Source organism: Meles meles, chromosome 11 (assembly GCF_922984935.1).
Source record: "Meles meles chromosome 11, mMelMel3.1 paternal haplotype, whole genome shotgun sequence".
NCBI classification, from domain to species: Eukaryota; Metazoa; Chordata; class Mammalia; order Carnivora; family Mustelidae; genus Meles; species Meles meles.
Genome location: NC_060076.1, coordinates 81,281,619 through 81,293,313, shown reverse-complemented (window position 1 = coordinate 81,293,313; position 11,695 = coordinate 81,281,619). Strand labels below are relative to the sequence as shown.

At 56.2% G+C, this 11,695-nt stretch overlaps 1 protein-coding gene across 1 annotated transcript; it reads left to right on the top strand.

The window, feature by feature from the left end:
- The first annotated feature begins 4,211 nt into the window (after positions 1–4,211).
- FOXB2 (forkhead box B2) lies at positions 4,212–5,498 on the top strand. Its single transcript, XM_046022050.1, has one exon. The coding sequence runs from the start codon at positions 4,212–4,214 to the stop codon at positions 5,496–5,498; it is 1,287 nt and encodes a 428-aa protein (XP_045878006.1).
- The last annotated feature ends 6,197 nt before the right edge of the window (positions 5,499–11,695 follow it).

Below are 11,695 nucleotides of genomic sequence, written 5' to 3'. Positions count from 1 at the left end.
ACGTAACTAACCCAGGCAACTTTCCCCACGTCAAAGGTCAGTGAATAAAGACAGAACCCATGAAAACCGGGATGTGCACAAGAACCTTTACCTTCTTCCTAGTTCTGCACGTCGTCCTAGCCCCGTCGACGACCTGCGCTCCTCCTCACGCTCCGCACAGCTGTCTGCGGAAGCTTTGGGACCGCCTGGCCTAGATCCAAGCTGAGGAGTGCGAGGGACCTTCCGGGGCTGGGGCTGGGGAGACAGAGGAGAGAGAATGAATAAAATAGTCGCTCCTAAAGTTCCACAGCTTTTTCTGGCAAATTTTTACTCCCCTCCATAGAGCCAATTAAACGCAATAAAACCTTGCATGGAGTCCCTCTTCCTAGCAAAACGTCGCCAACAATTGCCTAAGGGGTAAACCAAATACGCCTGAGATAATTACACTAAGCCCGGGGCAATGATTTGCCTGCCAGGGTCCTCAGCGCCAGCCAATATTTGGATAGTGTAGGGGTTGTTTAAAAAAAAAAAATTACTCGCAGAAACTTGAAACCGACTGGCTGGTGCCAGGATGGTTACATGATCTGTTTTCTTTGAACGGGGGTCTGCAGGCAGCTGGAGCGCGCGCGTACCGCCCCCGCCGCTGCTGCTGCGCGCCTGCAAAACTTGCCGGAATTCAATCAACCTCGCGGGAAGGAGGGGGGAGAGAGGGAGCGCGCGCCTCCCCCCGCAACCGCCCCCCCCCCCCACCGCACCCCACAGCGGCCCAAGCTCGCCAGCCCGGCCCTGCGCCTCACCGAGAATCCCCCAGAATACTCTGCGGCGGCGGCAGCCGTCCCCTCTCCAAAATGGACACGCGCCCCGCGCTCCTCGTCTGCGCTCAGCGCTGCAACTGCGGCCTTCGCTGCCGCGGGCAGCTGGGGCCTCCTTGTCGGAGAGCACCGTCTACCCTTGCCCAGGCCACCCGCAACGCGAAAGCTCGAGGCACTTATCTCCACCTTGGCGGCTCTGCTGTGGCCCAGGTGGCGCGGAGCCGCTCAGCCCGCCGAACGCAGTTGGCTCGCCCAAGCCCGAGGCTCTGGCCACTCGGCTTGCGTCCCTAAGGCCGAGCCCGATGCGGCAGCCTGCGGTCGGCTTCCAGCTCACGGCTTTAGTGTTGAGGTCAGGCGCACCTAAGGCTTGCGGGGCGCGCCCTTGAAGGGCCCCTCCCCTTGCTCCGCGCTGGGACGCCGCGGCGCTCACTGGCCCGACGGAACGTCCGGGAGCTGCTCCCAAGGAGGAGGCGCTGCTTTTCCCGAAGCAGGCGGGAAACACACTCTCCCAAGGCGTCAACAAAAGACGCCTTTACCCGCGCTGCGTTCGGGGCCAGAGCCTCAGTGCACTGAGGGCACTCTGCAAGCGGAGCTCTCACCAGCGGCCTTTGGGCGGCTCCTGGACCTGGAAAGGGCTGTTCTCGAACCACGTCGGGCAAGGGAGAAGGGGGCACCGGGCTTTAGCTGCCGCTGTATCTGTGGGAATTCCTCCGCGGCTTCATGAGCCCAGGAGGCCGACTGCTGCTTGGCTCCTTAAACTGACTCGGTGGACTAAAAATCTCGCGGAAACAGCATTGGTGGGAGGAAAGTTCCCAGCACCGAGTGACAGCCCAAACATCCTCCTCTGAAATGATCTCTCCTTGGGACAGGCCAAGAGACTGCTCTTTACCCCGGGGGCTCTCTTGCACTCTTCACCTCAACGCCTATTCTAAAACTCTGCTGGCCTAGTACAAACTGGGCTAGTAGCACTAGCCGGAAATCTAGCTCCCGACTAAAGATGAAAATTACCAATCTGCCCCACTCACCGCACTCCTATGAAGAAGAAGTGCCTGACAAGCAGACAGCCCCTCTCGTGGCCCTGCCCTGGGGCAGCTCACCAAAAGTCGGAAGCAAAAGGCACAGAGCCTGGCGTCGCCAAGGCTGGAGGGTAAAAAGAAGTCTCCCAAGCAGTTTGGGCCGACAGCCTTCTGCCTTCGGGTTTAGGCAGGGAAAAGGAGAAATTAAAAACCCGGTGAGACACAGTCCCTAATGGCTCTTTTCTGCTCAAATGTTGGAACTGGAAGGCACCCGTGAAATTTCCAACTTCAGATATCTCATTTTACTAATAATGAAACTGAGGCCCAGAGACAGGAAGAAGGGGTATTTCCCCCCCTAAACTCTGCTTTTCCTCCCAGCCAAATGGCAAAGACAGCCAAAACCAGAGTATAACTTCCCTGGGGTCAAATGGAATTGCCCGGAGGTGGCCGGATGCGTGCAGAGCAAGAACCCGCTTCCTGGGTCCCAGCCAGCACCGAGACCTCCTGGCTGCCGCTCATCTGGCTTTCTCTCACAGGTCACACCAGGGCCCTGTGGATTGATCATTTTGACCTCCTATTTAATTGCAATCAGCTTGCTTCCCCTCAACATGCTAAGAATAGCAAAGAACGCGTTAGGACTCCCCCAGGTGATGGGACCTGTGAGCTTCCAACTTCTGGCCCCAACTCAGACGTCACCACCCCAGAGGAATGCCTCACTCTGTCCCGTCCACCCGGTCCTAAGAAGCACGGTGGAGCCTCTATCCACCAAGCCCTAGCTATCTATCCTAATGTCCTGGCTGGCTCCTGTCTCTCTCTTCCGCCAGATCGCTGTCCTGGAACGCAAAGAGCTGTCTCCTGCCTCCGTACACCTGGCGCCAGTCACCGGGCCTGACATACAGTAGGTGCTCAAGAAAATCGCGATGAAGCTGGCACGTGACGAAAATGCCCTTGGCTCTTCTCCTCATTAGCTTTTCCCTCCAACCCTCTGGGCATTGGGATTCCTTGCAGGGAAGGGGCCCTGAGACCACGGTGCCCCGAACTTGGCCCCGAGTGGCTAGTCTAGGAAAAAGGTAGCGTAAGGAGCGAGAAGTTCAGAGCAGGTGGGGGGAGGGGGGGCAGGAAAGTGAAAGGCCGGGACAGGCGGGAGATGCAGGAGAGGAGAAAGAAAGCGGCGTCCTGTCCCCCCTCTGCCAGGCGTAGCGACCCGGGTGGGGTGCAGCAGCGGGGACCGCACCCGGCGCTGCGCCCCTCCCAGCGAACAACAGCCTGCTCTCCCCGCCCCTCCCGACGGGCGGTGAGTGTTGGGAGTGCGGGCGTCCAAAGTGTGGTGGAGGAGCGGGCGGGGGCGAGGCGCGGCGCCGCGCCTTCGTGCCCCTTCTTCTGCGAGAGACGCGGCGGCGGCGGCGGAGTCCCTCAGCCTCGGTCATGTGATAGTCTCGAAGCGCGAGCTGCGGGGGTCTCCGGCGTCTCGGGGACCATTACAAAACGCAGCCAGGAGAGCGCGTCGCTGCCACAGCCGCCGCCGCCGCCGCCTCTCCAGCTCGAGACGGGCCCCGGAGAGCGGCGGCAGCTGCTGCGCGTACAGCGGAGCGGGCCCAGACCAGCCGCGCATCCTCCCGGCCTTCGCAGCCGCCCCCTCGGGCCCGCAGCGTGCCCCCGCGTCCAGCGTCCCCGCCGCGCCGCTGCTGCAGAAACCAAACTTTTTCCCCGCCACCAGCGACCGCCTACAGCTCTCTCCCCGGCTCCGCTGCGAGCGGCCAGAGACCTGGGAGAAACGGGCTGCCAGGAGCTGAGCTCCCTTCTCCTTACCTCGCCGCTCCCCTCCAGGAAAACCCCAACTCCTGGCTGGGTACCCCGAACCGGAGGCAGCCTCCCGGCTCAGCAAGTCTCGCCTCCCCGGCCCCCTGGAGCACGAGCGCCAACTCGGATTTAAAGGGCCAGAGTCCCGCCTGTGCCGTCCTTCCCAGCCCTCTGGGCCTGAGCTTCCCTCGGACCGAGAAAAAGAAAAGAGGAGGCCGAGAAGGGAACGCGGCCCTGCCGACGTCTCCACCGCCCGCTCCAGCACCCGGCCTCTGACCACCTGGGGGAAGCCGCCCGGAGGGTGTGGCGGGGAAGCTGGCGCGCCCGACCCGCCACTCTCTGCGCGGGTCGGCCACCGTCGGGCCAGAAGTTGCGAGCTGCGGAGAGCTGAGCTGGCCCGAGAGGACAGCAGGCGCGGAGCCCCCGGAGCAGCTGGTAGAAGGCCGGAGAGAGACGGCGAGAGGGTCTGGGGACAGAGAGGGCGGGGTGGCGGGGCCGGGCGGGCGGAGTGGGGCTTAGTGCAGACCGCCAGGCCCCGGCAACCCGGTGCGGAGCGACACTGCCGTCCAGTGGGGGCCGCAGGGCAGTAGAGGCGGCGGGGGCGATGCCGCGGCCGGGGAAGAGCTCGTACAGCGACCAAAAGCCGCCCTACTCGTACATCTCGCTGACCGCCATGGCCATCCAGCACTCGGCCGAGAAGATGCTGCCGCTGAGCGACATCTACAAGTTCATCATGGAGCGCTTCCCCTACTACCGCGAGCACACGCAGCGTTGGCAGAACAGCCTGCGCCACAACCTCTCCTTCAACGACTGCTTCATCAAGATCCCGCGGCGGCCGGACCAGCCCGGCAAGGGCAGCTTCTGGGCGCTGCATCCCGACTGCGGCGACATGTTCGAGAACGGCAGCTTCCTGCGGCGCCGAAAGCGCTTCAAGGTGCTGCGCGCGGAACACACTCACCTGCACGCGGGAAGCACCAAGGGCGCGCCAGGCGCGGGGCCCGGAGGGCACCTTCACCCCCACCACCCGCACCACCACCACCACCACCACCACGCGGCCGCGCACCACCACCACCACCACCACCCGCCCCAGCCGCCGCCGCCCCCGCCGCCGCCGCACATGGTGCATTATTTCCATCAGCAGCCGCCCCCCGCCCCGCAGCCGCCGCCTCACCTTTCGTCGCAGCCCCCGCAGCAGCCGCCCCAGCAGTCGCAGCCTCAGCCGCCGTCCCACCCGGGCAAGATGCAGGAGGCGGCAGCGGTGGCGGCGGCGGCTGCGGCGGCGGCGGCGGCAGCCGTGGGCAGCGTGGGGCGCCTGTCGCACTTCCCACCCTACGGGTTGGGCTCCGCGGCCGCCGCCGCTGCCGCAGCCGCCGCGTCCACGTCGGGCTTCAAGCATCCGTTCGCCATAGAGAACATCATCAGCCGAGACTACAAGGGCGTGCTTCAGGCCGGCGGGCTGCCCTTGGCGTCCGTCATGCACCACCTGGGTTACCCCGTGCCGGGTCAGCTTGGCAACGTGGTCAGCTCCGTGTGGCCGCACGTGGGCGTTATGGATTCGGTGGCCGCGGCTGCCGCGGCCGCCGCGGCGGCGGGGGTCCCTGTGGGCCCGGAGTACGGGGCTTTCGGCGTGCCGGTCAAGGCCCTGTGCCACTCGGCAAGCCAGAGCCTGCCTGCGGTGCCGGTGCCCATCAAGCCCACCCCCTCGCTGCCGCCAGTGGCCGCGCTGCCTCCGACCCTCACTGTCCCCGCGGCCGCGCAGCAGCCGCCGGCGCCGTCCACCGTGTGCCCTGCGGCTGCGGCCTCGCCGGCCGCCTCGCTGCTGGAGCCCACCGCCCCGAGTGCGGCCGAGAGCAAGGGCAGCTCCCTGCACTCGGTGCTGGTGCACTCGTAGGGGACACGGCGAGCGGCGGAGCCGGATGCGTGCAGGCACTCCCGGCCCAGGACAGCCGGCTAGGGAGAAGGCGCCCTGAGGCTGGGCAGACCTGGCGAGCCAGAGCCTTTGTGGCAAAGGAAAGCCTTTGAACAGACCAACACGAAAGCGGCTTCTCCAGTGATCTGAATAAATATAACACTTCTGGTGTTTGTGTTTATACTATGTTGTACAATCAGATTAATGAAAGGAAATTTTCAGGTAAGAGTTTCTATTGTAATTAATATTGTAAGTCAGTAAGTTATGGGGGGAGGGAGCGAAGGAGTTTGGGGAAGCCTCTTTGGCAAACTGGAAATGGATTTAGACCCTCATTCCTGGGAGCAGAAGCTGGCGGAGCTAAACGTCCCTGGGAGAAATCCAGCACACAATGACGCTTCAAACGGACCTCAGCCACCAAGTTTCTCACCCCGGGCAGCGGCCTCTCGTCAACATCCAAGACAAAACTGCTATTCACTAAGGAAATCTCGTTTTAGTTAATATGGAAAAGAGAGCATTTTCATATCGTTATCTTGCCGGTCAGTTAAATGGGCGAGGACACGGTATCATGAATAAAGTCGCTTGGGGGTGAGGGGGTAGCAAGAACTCCACGAAGGATCTTGGGAAACAGTTCAGTTTCTTGCTCTGACCCGGGGGTCGACAAGGATAGAAGGACAACTAAAGCAATTAGTTTGCACAAAACAGAATGGCAGCGGCTTAAGGAGCAAAGCCCCAGATTCCAAAAGTAAAGTTCGGGGGAACACAACCAAAGAGAGACAATAAAGGCGGCTTTTTACCTGCAATTCGTTTGTGTATCAATCGGATGAGGCCGTTAAGGAGCCCCCAAATAATGTTAATTCCCACGATCCGTTCCATTTGGGACTTTAAAGGGGAAAAAAAAATCACTTGCATCATGGGATTTTGTTCCTCTAATCATGAGTGCAAGAAAAACCCGCGCCAGCACCCGACAGTATTGGTTTTAACGCTTCCAGGAGCGTTTCTTGGCGGTTGCCTTCCAGCCTCCGGACAGATGTCAGAGGATGACTTCCGTCCCTTCGGCGCCCCGCGGTCGATGTGGTATTCCGAGCGCTGTTCGGCGCCTACGACTCTCAGGCGAATTTTTCATTTTCAGCTCGTGAATGGAAAAGAAACTTGCCGCTATTGCCTCTTCCCCCTTTTTGAGCCCCAGGAATAGCACTTTACTCGCAACAAACTTTTGGGAACGAAGGGGGGCGGGTAAGGAGGAGGCAGCTGCCCTTTGCCTCTGAGTCACCTTGGGCTTGTGTCCGCGCCGCGTTCGCGTTGTGACTTTGTAACAAGTTCATGTCTGCCGGTGTTGTACGCGGTGTTCTCCATTAAAGCTTCTCTCTGGATACGCCGCGGCAGGTGTGAAGATGTTGCGCTTCTCAGGAGAGGAGGCGGCAATCTGAGCAGCCACTGGGCGGTCAAGGGACTTTTCAAATCCTCCCCTCCCCTTTATTTCTCAACTTCAGAGCCTCGTAGGGGGTGAGTTCACAGGAGAGCCGCCACCAGGGACAAGCGTCCTCCATTGGTCCTATTATCCGTTGGCGCAATTACCTTCTGGAATTCCACCAGCCTTATGCTGGCCTCCGGATCCCCAGGCCACCTCAGGACAGGGAACCGCATTAGCAAAACACCCGCAACAGGGCATTTTTTGTTCCCATTTGAGGTTCACGTCAGTTCACCATCACCACCACCCAACACCCTTCTCCTTTCCTAAGGGCCTGGAGGGCGGGCCACGCCGGGGACTCCGTACCCTTGGGTAGATGCCCTGCGGCGCCCCCTTAAGTCTGGAAGATAGACCGGGGCGGGGAAGTCGGTGCCGGGTCCCTGCCACCGCCACCGCGGCAGACACTGACAAGGAGCGCGAGCCCCGCCACCGAAGCCTGGAGGACCTGTTGCGCTCCCGCTCGGGGAGCAGGGCCTCGGGAGGCGGCGGCAGCCTGGGACCCGGAGCCGCAGAGCGCTGGGCGGGCGAGAACCCCCGGCCCCGCGGTCCGCTCTCCCAGGAGGGAACCTGCGGGCTGCGGCGGCTGCCGAGCCGCGCGGGGAGCTGGCGAGGCGGCCCGGCCCGGTGCGGGTCGGGGAAGCCACGGCCGGCTGTCTGCTCTCCGACTTCGGACAGGGCTCCATCTTGAACCGACTTCCCTATGCCCAGCCAGGCCCAACAGAAGCCTCCTCTAACCTTTCCTCCGAAGAAAATAAAGGACCTACAAGATGACCAGCACACAGTAATGACACTGGGGGGAGGGGTGGGGGCCGGGGGGGGGGTGGTGCGGATTTTGGTTATATCTTAAAGTAGGTGTTTCCACGCATGCCTTATTTACAAGTTGCATCTCAGCGTGCAGCCGAGGTTTAGGTCACCAAGTCCTTGCAAGCCCAAACAACTAGTGTACCCACTTCTTCCAACTTGAGACTCTGTAAGGGTTTCTGCAGGGTTTCCCTCTTCACTAGTCTGATGCAGTGGAAAGAGAGAAAAGAAGGGGGGGACACTGACATGGGAGGGGTCACAGATTTGGAGAAACTTTTGAGTCTGGCTTCTTTGTCCTCCTCTGGATGAGTGGGTGCCTAGAAGTCCTGGGGTCAGGACCCCTAGTTTAGACGAGTCCATTGGCTGGAAAGAGCAATTGAATCCCAGGGGTTTGTTCAAAAGAACACTCCTTCCTTCTGGTCCAGCTGTCCAAAAGGTGTGATTTTAGCGGTGGCCAGGGCCCCATTTCCAGGAAAGGGGCACAGCCCAAAGTGTCCTTTAGCACCCACAAAGCTGGCCTAAGCGGTAGCTGTGGGCCCAGCTGCAGGAAATGAGCAACTGTCCCTCACAGCTTTCCTGGCCCCGCTGAGCGAACTCCCACCTGCCTCTGTGTGGAAAACAAGGGTGTTTAGTATTTACTGGAAGAAAAGAGAAAAAGGAGAAGGGAAGGCCAAGTGAACTTAGAGATAATTCTACTCGAATTTTTATCTAGCAGGAGATCCAGGTACCCAAAGGAAACAATGCTTGGCACTGAGAGTAGAGAACCTGGGAATTCATGCAAATAAATAAGGGAGGGGGGAGCTTTCTGCCAAAACTCTGATCCCAGGGGAGGTTCCAATTGAAGCCCCAGACACTAACCCTGTCCTGAAGACCCCTCTTAACTAAGATGGGATCAGGAGTCTGACTGTATTGTGTGGGGCTTTATCCACCTAAGCAATTACTACCCCATTCGCAAGCCAGGAACCTGGCAGGATTAGTCTTGGCAGACCTCTGAGATACCAGGGCTGGGAGGACCCCAGGCCTGAGGCTCACTGCTCATCACCAGAATCAAGATTTTCATAGCCAGATGCCATAAAACACCCATTTAAAGACATTGGAACCAGATCCGGTGCTTATTTTAAACATGTTCATAGGGTTCAGGCCATTTAAAAAAAGAAAAAAAGTATTGTCCTGGTAATAATCAAAGTATATAGAGAAGTACAAAAGCTAATAAGAATAATAAATTGATGGTACTATTTTGGTAACCCTCTCAGCTGAGTATGTGATCTCATCTGAACTCACAGGATTCTCTCTCTAGCGACAGGTTGAGATAGAGGGAAAGTAAAATCTGGATAGAAGTGAGATGCAAGTAGAGACAATAAGCAGGTATGACCATCTCAGTTCACATGTTTAATAAAATCATTTGTGGTGGTTTAATAAAACCATTAGGGGAGAGAATCCTGCTTTCCAGGATGATAAAAAAGAATAGGGCTGCTTAGCCTGTATCCCACTCACCTGCATGCACGGTACCCTGAGCACGATGGGCAGAAGCAATGAGACAAGAGAGATTTCAGTGTAGATATCTTTACAGTAAATAAGAGGGAAACAGCTTGGAATCATCCGTTTGAGTATATTTCCTTGGGAAGCAGAGACAAGAGCTAAGGGCAGAGGGAGGACAAAGCTATTTTAGCTGTAGTCGCTAGGAGAACAGGCTCTCCAGAACCGGCACAGTTGGCATCTGGCACTTAGGAAGGCTGTCAGTCAAGCTGGCCTGTGGTCAATTATCTCCTTAAGTAGACTGGCACGAGTCCAGCCAGGGAGGAGGGCTGGTGGCATCCAGAGGAATCAGAGCCAGTTAGCTGGCCATGGTACTAAGCATCTTTGCATGGGGGTGGGGGGTCTGGAAGGCTGATCAACACATCTTCTCCTGGGATTCGAAGGTGACATTTGCCTGCTTGGCACTAGTACAGAAAGAGTCCAGAACAGTATGGAAACAGAATGCCTTAGGAGAAAAAAAAAAAATTGATTCTCAAAGCCACCAATTCCCCTTAAATTCCATTCACTGACAAAAATCACCATCTCTGATATGCACAAAATGATACAAAGATCTTGGTAAATGATGGTGGGACGTGGTTCCTCCACTGGATAAGAATTCTTGTTCATCGTTGTACCTAACTATGAAATGGGCAGAAAAGATAGTCTGGGGAGCATATTCAGGCTTGGATGATGTGGCAAGGGTTTGAAGTAGTAGTAGTGTTAAGCAGACGGGGATACGTCGGGGATACGATTCTGTGTGGGGGTACAGGGGCAGGGTGGAGTTGGCAATGGAAATGGGAGAGTAAAGAAAGGGTTTCGAAAGCCAGTGATAACCACTTTGTAGGTAAAAAGGCAGAGTGAGGATTCAAGTGGAGGTGGGAAGTCCTTGAATTCCAAAGGGCAAAACAGTTTCTTTAAGTCCAACGTTTTCATTTTGCTCATTTGAAGTATTTTCATTAACTTTATCTGTCAAAGCTGAAATGCTACCTTATACCCTTTGGGGGAGATTGAAGAGATCTGCTTGGGATTTCAATTCAGTCTTAAACCATTGTTTAAATGGTATGAGTCTGGCAAAACTCCAGATGTACTCTGTCCCAAGCACTTTTCCCCCTTAACTCTCCCCTGTGTATTTTAAGGAAAATTTAAGCCACATGTTGTTCTTTCCCCCTCGCATCCAAATGTCGTTTTATTGAATTTTAGCATGGTCCATGAAATTCAAATTCTGAGTTTTAAGCTATAATATATTCATATGATCTACAACACAGTCACATGATATGCACATATATCATTAAGCAGAAAATAAAGCATCTGAGAACTATAGTTGATTATAGTAACATTTCTTCAGACTGGAGAACCATGCTGAGAACGCCATATTAAAAAAGGATTTTATGAAATTATCCAAAAATTCAGAAAAGCGAAATTCATGACTCATGAGAATATTTTTTAAAGAATACTGTTAAGAAGGTAGAAGATATTTTGATTATGCTTTGTTTGATCCAAGTAGTTGTTTCCTGCCACAAGGAACAGGTCTTTTGTGTGCACAAGACACCCAGGCTTTGCTTGTAAGTCACAGATCTCATTATTGTGGCATCATTTGAAAAATGCATTGAGGGGCGCCTGGGTGGCTCAGTGGGTTAAAGCCTCTGCCTTCGGCTCAGGTCATGATCCTGGGGTCCTGGGATCGAGCCCCACATCGGGCTCTCTGCTCCGCAGGGAGCCTGCTTCCTCCTCTCTCTCTGCCTGCCTCTCTGCCTAGTTGTGATTTCTCTCTGTCAAATAAATAAAATATTAAAAAAAAAAAAAAGAAAAATGCATTGAACTAAGCTCTCCCATCTGAGCCACTTCCAGCCCTGTCAGCACCTTCACAGACAGCGTGCTTTTACTGTTACTGCGGATGAATGCTTAGCAAGAAGGGAGCTGGAGAGCTGTAGTCCAGGCCCAGCTGAACTAGATTCATTCCAGAAAGGATCCACAACATTGAAGCACACAGATGAGAAAAGGGAAAAAGGGGGAAAGAAGTGGGGAGAGGGAGGAAGCAAAGAAAGAAGCAGAGAGAAAGAGAGAGAGAGAGAGAGACGGGGGGCAGATGTATACATCTAATATTGACAAAGCAAAAAAAAAATTATAATTTTCTAACCTAATATTGTTTTGGCTTTCTTTCAGGAAACTCTAGATCAATTTTTCCAATGTATGTGTCTATAACACTACTTATCGGAAACAATCTTGGCTTAAAAGCATTATCCGTTCTTCTTTTAAGAATGGTTCTGAGCGGGGCGCCTGGTAGCTCAGTGGGTTAAGCCTCCACCTTCAGCTCAGGTCATGATCTCAGGGCCCTGGGATTCCAGCCCACATGGGTCTCTCTACTCAGCGGGGAGCCTGCTTCCCCCTCTCTCTC